At 35.0% G+C, this 16,386-nt stretch overlaps 1 protein-coding gene across 1 annotated transcript; it reads right to left on the reverse strand.

Annotated features, from left to right (window-relative positions):
- Positions 1-2,363: 2,363 nt before the first annotated feature.
- Positions 2,364-6,965, reverse strand: LOC111467301 (fatty acyl-CoA reductase 2). The gene is made up of 11 exons (XM_023112169.1): positions 6,711-6,965; positions 6,549-6,569; positions 6,191-6,371; positions 5,992-6,095; positions 5,222-5,421; positions 5,037-5,137; positions 4,677-4,842; positions 4,412-4,573; positions 4,201-4,282; positions 3,183-3,568; positions 2,364-2,728 (listed from the first exon to the last, which is right to left on the reverse strand). Exons 1-11 carry the CDS (start codon positions 6,837-6,839, stop codon positions 2,563-2,565), a joined length of 1,698 nt encoding a protein of 565 aa, XP_022967937.1. The 5' UTR covers positions 6,840-6,965; the 3' UTR covers positions 2,364-2,562.
- Between the last annotated feature and the right edge of the window lie 9,421 nt (positions 6,966-16,386).

Below are 16,386 nucleotides of genomic sequence, written 5' to 3' on the forward strand. Positions count from 1 at the left end.
CATCGTTGCTATCGAGTTTTGTATTTGAAAAATTGCTGGAGCATTCTTTTGTGAGAATTGATCGCGAAGATCAACCCACGCTTGATGAGCTGTCTTGGCGTGAATAATGCTTTTAGCGATATCTGCTTCAACAGAATGAGTTAACCAAGATATTATCATACTGTTGCACTGATTCCAGAGTTCGAATTCGGTTGAATTTGCATCTTGGGGCGGTTCCTCAATTGTGCCATCAATGAAGCCAATTTTCTTCTTGGCAATAAGAGCATGCATAACTGATTTACTCCAAGATTGGTAATTTGCTCCACTTAATTTGATTGGAACAAGTGAATATCCTGGCTGATCAGAGTGATGCATATAGTAAGGATGTGTTAAATCAACATCCGAAATTTTAAAGCTGGATTTGGCTGAGCCCGCCATAAAGGAAACTTTGATATTTACGATCGATGCTCTGATACCATGTTAAGAAATAGAAATAGAAAATAGAACTGGAAAAGTGTATGATCTTCATTCAGGTTTACCACGTTTAAATAGATACAAACTATTAACTAATACCTAAAAATAGAAAAAAATAATATATCTAACTAAATCTTGTAAATAAATAAAATATACGATTAATCAAATTTATACTAACAACTCCCTAAATATCTGAGATATATTCTAACTAATATATCTCCAAAATATTCTCTCAATAATCTGGTAAACTCTCGTCCTGATCTTGCTTATTCTATTGGATATGTGAGCCGGTTTATGGAAGCACCTAGGGAGGAGCATCTGGTGGCTGTCAAGCGCATCCTGCACTATGTAGCCGGAACCAGAGGCTGGGGTGTAAGATACTGTGCAGTGAGCGGAAAGGAGAAACTCAAGCTGGTCGGCTACAATGATAGTGACATGGCCGGTGACGTTGATGATCGTAAGAGCACTAGCGGAATGATCTACTTTCTCTCAGGCGACGCAATCTGCTAGCAATCAGCAAAACAGAAGGCAGTTGCTTTGTCTTCCTGCGAAGCAGAATACATCGTCGCTTCGATGGCAGCAACACTAGGGATCTGACTTGCACGACTAATGGAAGAACTCATCGGGAGAGAAAGTGATTCACCAATGCTATACGTAGACAACAAAGCTACGATCTCCCTGATCAAAAATCCAGTTTTGCACGAACGGAGCAAGCACATAGAAATCAGATTCCACTACATTCGAGAATGTGCAGATCGAGGGTTCATCAAGATTGATTACATCCGAACAGATGAACAACTTGGAGACATTTTCACCAAGTCCCTGACATAGGTGAAATTTGAAGAACTACGCTCAAAGATCGGAGTTCAAATAATAAGGTAGATATACCACAGGTTTTAGGAGGAGATTGTTAGATAAAACCTGGGTTTTTTCAGTTTTTCCTTATTTAGATTCACACGATTTCAGAATACCTCCGTTTGACCATTTGACAAAACACGTCGAATGGATCACCAAAGTTTTAGACGACAATTTTGTAGGGAGTGGCAGCCCATGCAATACGCCGAGCTCCGATTAGGCTATTCCAACCAATTCGTCTCTCGGTCCTCTAACCAAGTCCTCCAACAAACCCCCGAAACCCTAATCTCCGATACAACTTCAACGCCCGCCGTTCCTTTCCCACTTCTTAGTCCTTCAATTTATGTCTACCTTCAACATCTCCACCGCCACCTCCGACGCCATTTTCGATGAGATCGATTGCAGCGTTTGCTGCGATGAGCTCCGTGGTGAAACGGAGGTGAGGCGACTCCCCTGCGGTCACGTCTTTCATAAATCCTGTATTCTCAACGTGGCTTCAACTCACTAATTCCTGCCCTTTGTGCAGAGCAAAATTAGAACAATAATCTTTTTTACTTTGTTAGACGAACACGACTCTCCACAATGGTATGATATTGTCCACTTTGAGCATAAGCTCGAACATGACTCTCCACAATGGTATGATATTGTCCACTTTGAGCATAAGCTCTCATGGCTTTGCTTTGGGCTTCCCAAAAGGTCTCATACCAATGTAGTTAGTATTCCTTACTTATAAACCCATAATCATTCCCTAAATTAGCCGAGGTGGGACTTTCATCATCCTCCAACATACTCTATTAATAATCTTAATAATAACTTTCCTTTCTCCATTTTTATCCTTAAATTTTTACCACTAACCTCTCTCGACCCTCCATCGTTGCACCGCCATGCTCGGCTCGTACAACCACCGACGCCCTCTCAATCCAGATCGAGGGTTTCAACGCATTACTGTGTGCATTTGAAAAATAATAATGTATTAATGAACTGAAAAATGTTCGAGTTCGACGAGATTAATAAGTAATCGAGAGTGGTTCATTTTTAATAAGGTATGAATCAACTAAAAACATTTATTAATTACAAGAAAGAGAAAGGGTCAACCTTGTTATGACCCCCCAAATTCTTGGAAGTTAATAATAAAAAAAGAAAAAAAAAACCCAAATAGGCATTATTCTTATTACAAATTATTGATTTTTGTTAGCCAATTTGGGGGAATATTTAGGTAAACATTATTAGTTAATTAATTAATTAATTAGTTAATTAATTAATTCCTCTTTTGCCCTTCATGACATGCGTCCTTAGACCAGGAATATGGACATTTGTAATGTAATCCGTCCAATCAATGCTTGCCACGTCAAACCAAAACTCCCTCTTCTCTTCTTCGCTCATAATTTGCATCAACTCTTGAGCATTGCTGTTGTCAAACCTGCACAATTTTATTTTATTTATTTATTTCAGTTTAGCGCTATTTTTTAATATTTATAATTATTTTTAATAAATAATTAACCATCCATAAATTAATAATAATACCCAAAAATTACTTAAAATTTTCAAAAAATAAAAATACCCCATGGAAAGTTTAAAGGTATTTACAAAAATAACCTTTCAACTGTTGAAACTAAAAAAAATGGTAAATATATTTTTGAATTTTTTCTAAAGTTTAAATAATTTATTTAAAAATTTTAAAAATTCAAAGATATTTTTTCGGACAGGATATATATATATATATATATATATTTTATTACTTTAGGGATTATTTTAAAATTAAGGGTATAATTTATACAAATATTTTTAAAATTTATAAAAATATATATTTTAAATTTTGAGGTATTTTTTTAAAAGATAAAATTAGGGATTAATTTGGGGTTTGAAGAACATACCTTCCATCGAAGAAGGCATAAGGGTGATAAATATGAGCCAAGTATTTGAGTTGCTCCACCGTTTTTCTGCACATAGATTCAAGCTTCTTAGAGTTTTTCCGGTCCGCCGTCAACCCGCATCGCCGTGCGGCGTCCCTCCAGAGGTGGTCGGAGAAGTCGTCGACGGAGTTGAAGAGCTTCATGGTGGGGACGCGGATTGGGGTTCCGTCGGCGTCGAAGCACGGCGAAGAGCTGTAGTGCTGGTGGAGGAGGGCGGCGAGGCGGTTGAACACTAAGGGGTTGGCAACCGAGGACGCGACGTGGTAGATGTTCAAGCTTGGCCGTGGAGCTCCTCCGTGCCTCGCCATTGCCGCTAGCGTCGCGTTCACCACCACATCTGCTGGCACCTATTACCCCAAATAAAACCCTAATTTATTTCCCTTTTCATTTTTTTAATAAAATATTTATTTTTATATTACAAACCATGTAAAATTACCTTTTTACCCTTGTATTTTCCTAAACTTTCATTTCAGTCTTTCAAATTTAAAATAAATTAATTTACCTAATTTTTTTTTAAATTTTATTTTAAATTGCAAAAATGAAAAATTACCATTTGTCCCTATATTTTGAATAAACATTTTTACTCTTTCAAATTTGAAATAAATTAATTTACCAAATAATTTTTTTAATAGAAATTTATTTTATATTCTAAAAATGAAAAATTACCTTTTCATCCTTCCATTTGACTAAACTTTCATTTCTCTCTAAATTTGCAAACTCAACATTTTGTCTTTCATAAATAAAATAATTTACCCAAAAAAAAATCAATAAAAATTTATTTTATATTGCAAAATTGTAAAATTACCTTTTCATCCCTGTATTTTGACAAACTTTCGTTCTGAGTTCTATGTTTTCAAACTCATCATTTTAGTGGCTTTGAAGTTCGAAATAAATTGATTTATCCAAAAAAAAATTATAAAAGGATATAATTATTAGGGGTAAAATGGACATTTCACCTCAAAAGAAAATAAAAACTTACAACATCAATGACTCCATTAGGATCCACCAAGAACCCAGTGAGCTGCCCTTTTCCATAGTACAAAACTATAGGATCTATCATCCTGCCATTAATTAATTCATAACAATAATATATATATATATATATATATATATATATAAATATATGCTTCATAAACCTATAATTAACAAAAAAAAAAAAAAAAAAACCCTAAAAACGGTATAGAAATTACCGATTTCCCTCGATCCATCCCGGGAACGGGTCTTTGAAAGTGCTCTCGATGATGCTCGGTCTGATAATCGCGACAGGCACGTCCCCTCTAAGTTGGTCGATTACCATTTCGCCCATTGCCTTTGTAAATACGTACGTGTCTTGCCATCCGAATCGCTTGGCTCTGATTGGCGTCGAGAAAATATTTATTTATTTATTTATTTATTTATTTATATATAGAGAGAGAGAGAGGTAATAATTGATGAGAAATGGGATTGGGCTTTTACCTTTGGAGGCCCAAGTCTTTCATGGTTTGGGCCGTACCATTACCTTGAAAGGCCCATTGGGTATCATGGGCCAACTTGATTTCAGTCTCAACATCCAAAGCCTCACTGTCTCCCTTACAAAATGGCCTTTCCATTATTTTGCCTTGCCTTTGTCCATTCACATAGGCTACATTTTACACATCCCAAAATTTCTATAAATATTTTCTTTTTTTAAATCTTTTTTTTACTAAATATTATATAATATCTCCGCGTATAATTTCTCGATACTTTTAATTTTTTTTAAAAACGAAAATAATAAAACTTTTTACTGTTCAAGTTCAAGGGTATTTTTGAAACAATATTGAAAGCAGTCTTAATTACCGGTTGAAACTTGCAAGAAGAGCTTGAGCTTAGAGCATTTTTTAGCAAATCCCATGAGGTTGGACGGTCCCTTCGTGTTAATGTCGATGGCAACGTCGTATCTACGTTAAAAAAAGATATTTAAATTGAATAAAAAAAAGATATATTTATATTTATATTTATATTTATTAAAAAAAAGCATAGACCTTTCATCAAAAGTGGTGTTGGCAGCAGAGTTGATAATAACATCAACTTCATGGGCAATTAAATGAGCAAAGTCGACATGTAGTCCCACGTCTGCTTCACAAACATTCCCCACAACGGGAATCAACTTACTCATCATGAACGACTTGTAGTATTGCCCGTGAATTTGTCTTAGGCATTTGAAAAGCTCTGCATTTATAATCTGATCAAAATTTAAATTCTAATTAATTCCCATTATTAATCCAATAATTTCCTCTAAATCAAATTTTAATTTTAAATGGGTTTCAGATTTTTTTTTTATTTATATATTTTTTAAATTATTTTTGGTATTCTAAAATCGCTAAATAATTAATTTTTCAAGGTTTAGTTAATTTAAAAATAGTGCTTATTTGTTTATTTATTAAGGAGTTTTCTAAAAAAATATTTTTGATAATCTAAAAATCCTTTTAAATTATTAATTTTTTTTTTATATTGTTTAAAAAACCATTTTTTGACAAATTATTCCATACAGTTTACTCCAAAAGAAGGATTTAAAAAATTAAATACTTTAAAAATGTTAGTTAATTTAAAAATAGTGTTTTTATTTATTTATTTATTAAGAAGTTTTCTAAAAAATATTTTTGATAATCTAAAAATTCTTTTAAATTATTATTATTTTTTTAATTTTGTTTAAAAAATATTTTTTGACAAATTATTCCAAACAATTAATGGATTAATTCATTTATTTGAATAATCTGAAAATTAAAAATAAAATAAATAAATAAAAACTTACATCTTTTTTTAGCCTCTCTGCTGCAGCTTCTTCATCTTTGGCCTTAATCAGAACATAAATTTTTCCCACATCGGGAGTTGTCCTCAACATCTTCTCTATAAGAACTGAAATATTTCAAATAATAAATTATTATTTATTCAATTTATATATATATTAATTATTTAATTGACCCAAAAAAATAAAAATAAAAAAATGGTACCTTTTGCTAGAAATCCAGTGGACCCAGTAATGAAAAACACTTTCCCTCTAAGGAATTTCACAATTCCAATCCCTCCATCCTCATGTATATCATCAACCAATCCCCCATAAGGACTCAAACCCTTCACACCAATCTCATCACTTTTACCCTTGGGTTGACCCAAAACAACGCTCTCCGCCGCCTCCATCACCGCACCGCCGTACTCGGCTCGTACAACCACCGACGCCCTCTCGGTCGAGCTCAAGGGTTTCAACGCACCACTGCATGCAACGACACGAGTACTCCTCGACGTCCGAAAAGACCGCCCGTTTTTACAACTGGGTTGAGCCAAAACTACACTCTCTGCAACGTCCATCACTCGTACAACGACTGACGCCCTCTCAGTCGAGATCCAGGGTTTCAGTGCACTAGTGCATGCAACTACACGACTACTCCTCAATGCCCGAAAAGACCGCCCGTTTTTACAATTGGGTTGAGCCAAAACTACACTCTCTGCAACGTCCATCACTCGTACAACCACTGATGCCCTGTCGGTCGAGATCGAGGGTTTCAGTGCGGCGCTGCATGAAACTACACGGGTAGTCCTAGACGTCCAGAAAGACGATCGGGACGGCACGGGGGAGAAGAGTGTGAGAGTGAAAGTTTCCATAACGACGTGGGAACGAGGAGAGGAATGAATGAATGGAGACGAGAGGGGAAATGGGCGTGGGGGAAGAAGGGGAGGTTTGGATGGGAAATGGGTTTGATTTTGTTAAAAGAGAGGGAAAGAGTGTGAGGGAGAAAGGAGATGGAATTTAGGTAAGATTTTGAAAAGAGTGTGCATGCTTCTTTATAGGCATATCAACAACAAAAGGCTCTCTTTTTGCCTAACACATTCATGCTAACCAAACACCTCAAATTGTGCCAAATTTTCTTTCATTTTTGCCTAAATTCATGTCATGTACTTTATACCCAAATCAAATAACCTAAACACAGTGAAATTCCTCTTTTACCATTTTTCAAAATTTTTAATCTATAAAGAATGTGGTTAATTTTTATAAAATTGTTATAACACGTGGTAGCATTCTGATAAGCATAATGATCATTTTTCTTTACGTAATGTATGCATCTATATCCATCCTAAATGGGAAAATTCTCCAATGCATGTAACATATAATGATGCATGAAGTCCCAACATTTTTCATTCATTAAACTATGTAAAACAATCCCTTCCATTTTTCCATATCATATTATTTTATAACGTAGCCTTTGAAACATATATCAGGGTTGTATATCATGTCAAAACATATCTACGGTGTGTCATTCATGTCATACATTGCATTATGTCATATCATGCACATAACATGTCCTTCAACATACCATATCATGTACGAATAAGTATATCACAACATGTACCATATCGTCAAGTATATCGTATCATGACATGTATCATATCAACAAATATATCATATCATAGCATGTATCATATCATCAACATATCATATCATGACTTGTATCATATCGTCAAATATATCCTAGTATAACATGTATCATACCATAGTCATATCATATCATAGACATATCACTTCATACACATTTCACACAAATCAAACATATGACATGCATAGAACCATGAGACAAGTGTCATCAGACAGAACACAAACTTCTAACCATGCCGATAGTAAGACCACTTACTTGATTAGCTTAAGTTGGTGTCACAAATTTATCCTTACTGAAAGTTCCATTTTAGTAAGGCCACTTACTTGATTAGTTTATGTTGGCATTGGTGGAAGTAGAAGAAAATCAATTAAGCATTCCTCAATAGTTGTACAAAGTTCTCATCTCCCAAAGAATTCTACCAAATTTCTTTGTTGCCACCAACAACTAGTATCAGAGCGACCTTGCAGCAGCAAGAATGGCAGCAGAAAGACAAGTTGATAACTACGTTCAGCTCGCCATCTCGAGATTTGATGGTCACTATGTTCATTGGGTGATGTTGATGGAAAATTTTCTCGGATAAAAGGAGTTCTTTGATATGGTGGAGACAAGTTATGTAAAGCCAAATGAAGGCGAGGTACTATCAGCTGTTCAATAGCAACGGTTGGCAGCATCAAAGTTGAAGAACCTGAAGGTCAAGAACTATTTATTCCAGTCCATTGATCGGACTATCTTGGAAACAATGCTTCAGAAGAAGACATCCAAGGAAATTTGGGATTCAATGAGGAGGAAGTATCAAGGCTTAACGAGAGTAAGGCGTGCTCAACTTCAAGCAGTTAGAAGATACTTTGAAATTATCCAAATGCCAAAGGGAAAAATGGTGAATGATTATATTGGCAAGGTTATGAGCCTTGCAAGTAAAATGAGGATGCATAATGATCTAATCACGGATGTTGCGGTTGTAGAAAAGATTTTGCGATCTCTAACTCCAAAGTTTGATTACATTGTATGTTTTATTGAAGAAGCAAACAATATCGAAGAGATGCAAATAGATGAGCTTCAAAGCTCCTTGCTAGTGCATGAGTAGAAGCTTAATCGCACAAGTACAATAGAGAAGATGACTGCCCTAAAGATATTCACACCAGGTGAAGCTTCAAGCTCCAGAGGTAGAGGGCAAAGAAGAGGTCGAGGCGAAAAAGAAGTGGAGATGTTGGCAGGTCACCAGATCTAGTCAGAGACGATTATGACAACAAAGGCAATAGACATTTTGACAAGTCTAAGGTGGAATGCTACAGATATGGACGCCTTGGACATTACAAGAATGAATGGTTGAGAATGAAGTAGAGATGTTGGCAGGTCACCAGATCTAGTCAGGGACGATTATGACAACAAAGGCAAGAGACATTTTGACAAGTCTAAGGTGGAATGCTACAGATGTGAACACCTTGGACATTACAAGAATGAATGTTATACCAGACTGCAAAAGGATAAAAGAGATCAATTCAACTTTGCGGAAAAAAGAGAAGAAGAAACATTGTTAATGTCATTCCATGCTATGAAGGTTGCAGATCAAGGTGTATGGGTCGTAGACTCTGGATGTAGCACCATATGACAGTTTCTCAACTATGTATGAAAATTTTCATACTAGTATTTGTCTTAGCAACAATTCAACTGTCCAATTGATGGGGAGTGATGGAGAAAGAAACAGTAGATATCAAGACTAGAAATGGCTTTGTAGAGTTAATATCTGAACACCAACTTGCTTAGTATCGGTCAATTGCAAAAAAAGGTATGTGATCACATTCCAAAATAATGAATGTGAGATTTATGACTCTAGAAGATGATCAATTGCTAAGATGCAGATGACCACCAATCGCTTATATCCATTGACGTTAAATATCGTAGCCAGAATTTTGATGGTGAAAAAAGAAGATTCCAATTGGCTTTGGCATTTTAGGTATAGTCATCTACATTTTAAAAGCATTAAGGACATTGTCTTCAAAGAAGATGGTGATTGGGTTGCCAAACATCACTCCTCGAATAGAAATTTGCGAGAGCTGTGTTGTAGCAAAGCATGAAAGCAATTCTTTTCCATCCGAAAAATCAAGAAGAGCTCGAGTAATTTTTGAGTTGATTCATTCAAACATATGTGGTCCGATCTCTCCAGCATCAAATGGTAACAAGAAATATTTCATAACCCTCATCGATGATTTTAGTAGAAAAAACATGAATTTACTTCTTGCATGCCAAATCAGAAGCCTTTGATTGCTTCAAAAAATTTTGTGCTACTATGAAGACTAAAACTGGAAGAAGAGTGAAGGATTTAAGAACTAACCGAGGTGAAGAGTTTTACTCTAATGAATTTACGAAATTTTGTGAAGAGAAGGGCATAAGGAGGCAGTGACAGCATCATATACACCACAACAAAATGGTGTGGCCGAAAGGAAGAATAAGATCATTCTCAACATGGTTCGAAGTTCGAGGTGGGGACCTTTTCCTACCATTTTCAACCATTGCATACCATTTTTTACAATTTTGAAAGCGTTTAAGGTTAGTATGAGTATTGGAATTGAATTTCAATAAACAGTTTCAAACTAGCATTAAAGAAGTAGGACTCTAGATTAGGCCAACCATGTAAATGGGTTTGTTGTTGGATGTCTACATGTTGGGTTCAATGACTTGTGTGCTATAGGAATGATACGTACTCTATTACCCTATATGTGTCGTATTTTTATGATGACAGGGCGTGTTACGTATGATATGATAAGAATTATGTTATGATATAAATGTTATATGATCCATGTACTTCCATACGGCGCCACACATATTATGATAGCATGCTCACACTATGACTATGAGACATTAATAAGTCATGAACATTGACCATGATAGATATGTCGAGTATACGTATGCATGTCTCATAGGAAAATTATGTCATAAAAAGAATAGAAGTATACTTTATATCGTAAGTATGTACCGTAATTTGAAACTATGGGACATCATGTACGTTATATGTCACGAGCATTGGGATACTTCTCCAGTATGATTAATACGGATGCATACATCATGATATAATCTAATATGAGCTCCTTTCCCTCTGTGGCCTTCGGCAATGTCAGGCCTAGGAGAACATGTACGAGCCCGTCTAGTGGGTCCATGTGCATGTACGTGAATCGTGAGTGAAGACTATCCTATGAGCCCGCCTACACTTCCCCAGTATGATTAATATGGATGCATACATCATGATATAATATAATATGTGCTCCTTTCCCTCTATGGCCTTCGGCAATGTCAGGCCTAGGGGAACATGTACGAGCACATCTAGTGGGTCCATGTGCATGTACGTGGACCGTGAGTGAAGACTATCCTATGAGCTCGCCTACCTACTCCTCGCTTCTTAAGAGTGAAGACTATCTACTATGAGCCAACACGAGTCATTCCAACATGATTTGTTCTCACTCACATACATCCTACGAAATTCCTAGGAAGTCATCCAACATAGAATTGTTCCAAGTAAAACACGTTTAACTATGGAATTCCTAGGATTGAGCCACCGAAAAGTGCACTATGTTGATATAGATAGTAACTTTCTTAGTCATCCTATCCTCAAGATCGCTCTCATTCGAATGCGATATCGGTTCATTCATGTACCCCTCTTTTATTCAGATGTCACATTGATGTTACCTTGCCTTCATCCTCCATGCTTCAAACTTGGGCTCGAACATTTGTCTTTATATTTGACGATCGAGTCTGCTAAACATATCAGGTTTAAGGGTATTAAATGAGACACGATACGTCAAAGCTCAACAGGTTTAAGGGTATTTAATATCTAATATAGTTATTTGATTAACGAGTATCTTAGATATTTTAGAAGCGGTTATCATTATTTTTCAATCATTTAATCATTAAGTTTATAATAATAAATTAATTATTTTTTAAAATATTTTGAGAGGTTCTTATCTTATCCCACAATTCCCGCGTGGGGCTTTAAAAGGAGCCTTCGAATGTGTTCCACTTACCATTATGTTCGCTTAGTGGAATATATTTATTTTTAATTAATTAAAATTTTAAATTATCTATTTAATTATTATTATTATTTTTATAAAAAAACATCTTATAACCTCTTATTCCTATTTTTTAATAAATTTTAAAAAGTTCCATTATCCTTAAAAAAAAAAAAAAAAAAAAATATTTTATATTTAAAAAATATCCATAAAAATTTAAAAAGTAATTAACACTCTTTTATCTTTACAGAAAAAAAAAAAAATCAAAAAATTCATAAATGAAAACAGTCTCATTTCATAAATTATTGTCAAACGTTTTAATATTACTATTGAAAATTTAAGAGAATTCAAAGGGTCTCATGAAAATTTTAAAAATTCAAAAGGTATTTTGAAACGCTTAAAAGTGTATGTTTGTGTGAGATCTCACGTCAATTAAAGAGGAGAACAAAATATCGTTTGTAAGAGTGTGAAAACCTTTATGTAGTAGATGTGTTTTAAAACCGTGAGCGATAGGTTACAAGTTAAAGTAGACAATATCTATTTCCGGTAGTTTTTTTTATGTTTAAAGAGATGTTCATATAATTGAGAGCGGTACGTTAACTCTATTAACGCCGTTCTTCAGATAAGATAGTTGGAACCATGCTTTTACGCCCGACTACTCTGATGATGAAGGAGACTTGATCACACATTACATCCTAGAGACCACGATAATAATACCGGGTGAGTTATCTTCTTTAACATTCATTGGATGCGAATTACAAGGACAGTTAGCTGCTTTGTATTCTACCACAACCCTTCCATTGGATGGTGATTTGAATAATACACTCCGGCGAGTTATCAACCAGCCTAGACACCGTAGAGAACACTTTAGCAGGTTGCGTATCCTCTTTATGGAGTGGTGCCTAATCCTCTTTTTGGAGTGGGACAGTATTTTCCAATTTCTGTATAATACTGCAGTGCAAATTACCCACATCACTTCTGAGGATTCACTCCTTCATTGGATGCTAATTACAAGGCCAGTTAGATGCTTTGTATTCAACTACTACCCTTCCATAGGAAGGGGATTATAATAACACTCTCTGGCTAGTTATCAACCAGCGTTGACGCATTAGAGAATTCAATTATGAGGATTCACTCCTTAGAACAGGAAAATTCAATTGCCTTAGTTCTAAGGCCAATATCTTATTTTAAATTTTTTTGTACCATACTTTCACATTCTCAGTATCTCTCATAAAACATACATTTATTTTAAAATACAGTTATGGACTTACATGTTTTGAAAACATCTTTAAAACGATATAACAAAAGACTAAAAATAAATAACCATTTAAGTAAAAACATCCTATTCTAGCCTAAGTCTAAGAAAATAAATACCACTATCATATACATGTGCCTTGGTCTCGAGTTGTGATGTCGTCGTCGGCCAGTCGTACAGAAATGCATCGCCTTAACCTGAAAAAATGTAGTAGCACATGACATGAGTATTTAAAGAAATACTCATGGAATGACCCCACTATTGGGAGTTAATGCAAGAACATGTGAATGCAATGACGGGACCAGAAATACTCATTAAGTGACCCCACTATTGGGGGTTAATGCAAGAACATGCGAATGGAATGACGAAACCTATCCTTTCAATCTATTTTCCTATGATACTGTCCTAATGAGTAATTTGGATGTGTACCATATACTCTACACACAACCCATACGTGCGAGTATGCACTCACCAATCAATTTGCACACCGCTGGGCCACCTTTCTTGTAGGCGAGCATACTATGTGAGCTCATTAGACCAGACACCCGTTAGAACTAGTAACACCACAGCAGCATTATGTAAAACATAATGATCGTACCCCTGCCCATCGTGATGAAATAGGGGTATGAACACACATAATGCACGAGATCACAATATTTTTCTATTTTCAACATTATTAAATATAACCTCGCTATCGTTTTACATTCATGTCATATTTTTTCTCATTTTTCAGTTCTCATATCATGCATAATTCTAACGGGATTATATTTCATTTTATTTATCATGATATCATGTCATTCATAACATGTTGTATACATACAATTTAGAAAACATAACATAACGCTTCATGCTTTTAACATGTCATTTCATAACATGCAATTCATACAACAATTACCTCAATGGTCACACAAAACAATCTAACCATAACATATCACATCACAATATATCGTATCATAAACATGTCATATCGTAAACACTCCGTGGTCATATTGTTCCCTAAATTATCATAGCCTTAACGTTGTTATACTTATCACAGTCATATCGTTATGTGAACGTACCTTAGTCATATCATCACAGGAACGTATCCTAACGCTATCGTTCTATCAATCTATCACAAACCTTTCTCTTTCTACCCATAACCTAACCGTATTCGTTCATCAATCTATCCTACCCATAGCACTCCGGTATGTAGCCTAACCTTAACGTTTCATGAACGTATCTTACTCCTGTCGTTATATTTCGTTTTGTGCATCCTTCTAGTATTCTATCTCAAACATATCATTGAACGCATCCTACCATAATTATTATCATACAATTAACATATTATAACATATACATAACATATAAGAAGTATATCGATCCACAAACAATTCACAGATATCAATATATATGACATGTGCAGAACCACGGGGCACGTGTCAACATCAAATATAACTATGACGATAGTAAGGCCACTTACCTGATTAGCTTAGGTTGATGTCCCGACGTTATCCTTAATGAAAGTCTATTGAAATTTAAGTCAACCTATGTGAGCCGATGATGATTTATTTAAGGCATGATCATTTATTTTGTTTGGTCTATAAAAAAAATTATTAATTTTATAAATTTATTAAACACTAATTTAGTTTCTTTTCGATTTTATTTTTAATGAATCTCTCCCATCTTAAAAAAATATATATATTGGGCAAGTTGAAATGGTTCCCATTTTGCACGTGATTCACGTGCGAAAAATGCGTTGAAGATTCTTTCATTCTCTGCTCCCAATACCACAGTATATTCGTTTTCTCGTAGGTTTTAGGTCGATCGATGGTCCACGTAGGATTTGATCCAGCATGTCTGACACGTGGATACGTTTTCTGATCTCGTGATCTCCAGATTGGCAATTTTGGATTTTCTCTCTTTTTTTTTTAATAAATAATTTAGGAGTTGTTGGGAAGTAGCCAAATTAATGTTTTAAATATTTATTTTGTTGACGTGACTGAATAATTTTTTAAGTTTAATTTTAAAAAATATATTAAAAAATGTTTAATTTTTTGAGATATTGCCCGATCGAATTTCTAACTTGTTTATTAGATCTGCTTATGGCTTCTCGATCTTTAAGGATTGAATGGATTAAACATGTCGATATGTTCGTACAAAAGGTGTTAATATGACTTTGTAGCCCGACTAACTCGAACTACTCAACCAAAATTATAAAGGGTTGAGTTCGGTTAGATTTTTATTTACGGTTCGAATTGAGTTTAATTTTTGGAAAATTTAAGAATTCCGTTTGGTCCGGGTTTGAAATTTTTTGATAAGGTAACCTAACCAACACGAACATAAAATTCTTAAAAGTAAAACATGTTCAATTGAGTCTTTCCAGCATACTTTGTGTTTTATTCATATGCATCTTAGGAAAATTCTTAAAAGATCACTCCACATAAAAGTGCTCCAAATAGAACATGATTAACCGTAGAGTTCTTATGATTAAACTATTGAAAATGAAAATGCACCTTGTTGATATAGGTGGTTACGTTCTATTCTTTAAGTGTTATTTAGTTATCCTGTTTTCAAGATCGCTCTCATTTGAATGTGGTATCGGTTCATTCATATACCCTTCATTTATTAGGGTGTCACATACCCACCAGCTCCCTCTTTGGCTTGTCTCCGAACCACATCTTACTAAGAAAGAGGAGCTGCTCTAATACCATTTGTAACGACCCATACCCAAGATTCAGATCAGGATTCAAAATTCGGATTCGGCATCCAATGTTCCCGACATTCTTTTGCATCCCCTGCGACATGGTCACGTTACCTATTTCTTAAGAGTGGAGATTATCCCCAGAAACAAACATGGATCCTTTTAGCGTACTTTGTCTTCACTCACATGCATTCGTAGAAAATTTCTAAAAAGCCATACCAGATAGAGTTACTAAAAGTAAAACACACTTAAATATAGAGTTCATATGATTAAGTCATCGAAAAACAAGGTGCACTTTGTTGGTATAGTATCAGTTCATTCATGTATCGCTCCTTTATTCAGATGTCACATCGAGTCCACTTCCTTATTCACACGAGGTTAAACTAGTTTGGATATGTTTGATTGCAAGTTGATTGCCACATGACGCAATCTGTTTGGACCAATTAAATACCATTTGATACACATGTCGAGTTGACTTATTTGTGTCATTATATACAAATGGTGCAACCTAATTAGATTAATTTGTCATCGAATGGTCAAAATGCAACACATAAATGTGACATGATCTAATAATTTATAGTCCATGAATATTATCTCAATTGGTATGAAACCTCTGCAAAGCCATGAGAGCTTACTAAAAATGGACAATATATCATTTTGAAGAGTCGTGTTCATCACCCATAAACCAACACTATCATTTTGAAGAGTCGTGTTCATCGTTTTCGAGTCGGTATTGTGAAATTTAGAAACAACTAAGGTGGCTAAAAAGATAATAATACCAAAATGCGGGGGTAGGTTGTTGTAAAATCAAACCCAAAAATGATTATTTTCTTTCCGCGTC

The sequence above is a fragment of the Cucurbita maxima genome, unplaced genomic scaffold (assembly GCF_002738345.1).
Source record: "Cucurbita maxima cultivar Rimu unplaced genomic scaffold, Cmax_1.0 Cma_Scf00033, whole genome shotgun sequence".
NCBI classification, from domain to species: Eukaryota; Viridiplantae; Streptophyta; class Magnoliopsida; order Cucurbitales; family Cucurbitaceae; genus Cucurbita; species Cucurbita maxima.

Excerpts from the sequence above, each read along its gene's own strand:
- LOC111467301 (XM_023112169.1), bottom strand. The coding sequence starts at position 6,839 with ATGGAAACTTTCACTCTCACACTCTTCTCCCCCGTGCCGTCCCGATCG. Across the intron at positions 6,570-6,710 it reads TCTCGACCGACAGGGCATCA|AGGGCGTCAGTCGTTGTACG; the intron begins GTGGTTGTACGA and ends ATCTCGACTGAG. Across the intron at positions 4,283-4,411 it reads GGATGGATCGAGGGAAATCG|GATGATAGATCCTATAGTTT; the intron begins GTAATTTCTATA and ends AATTAATGGCAG.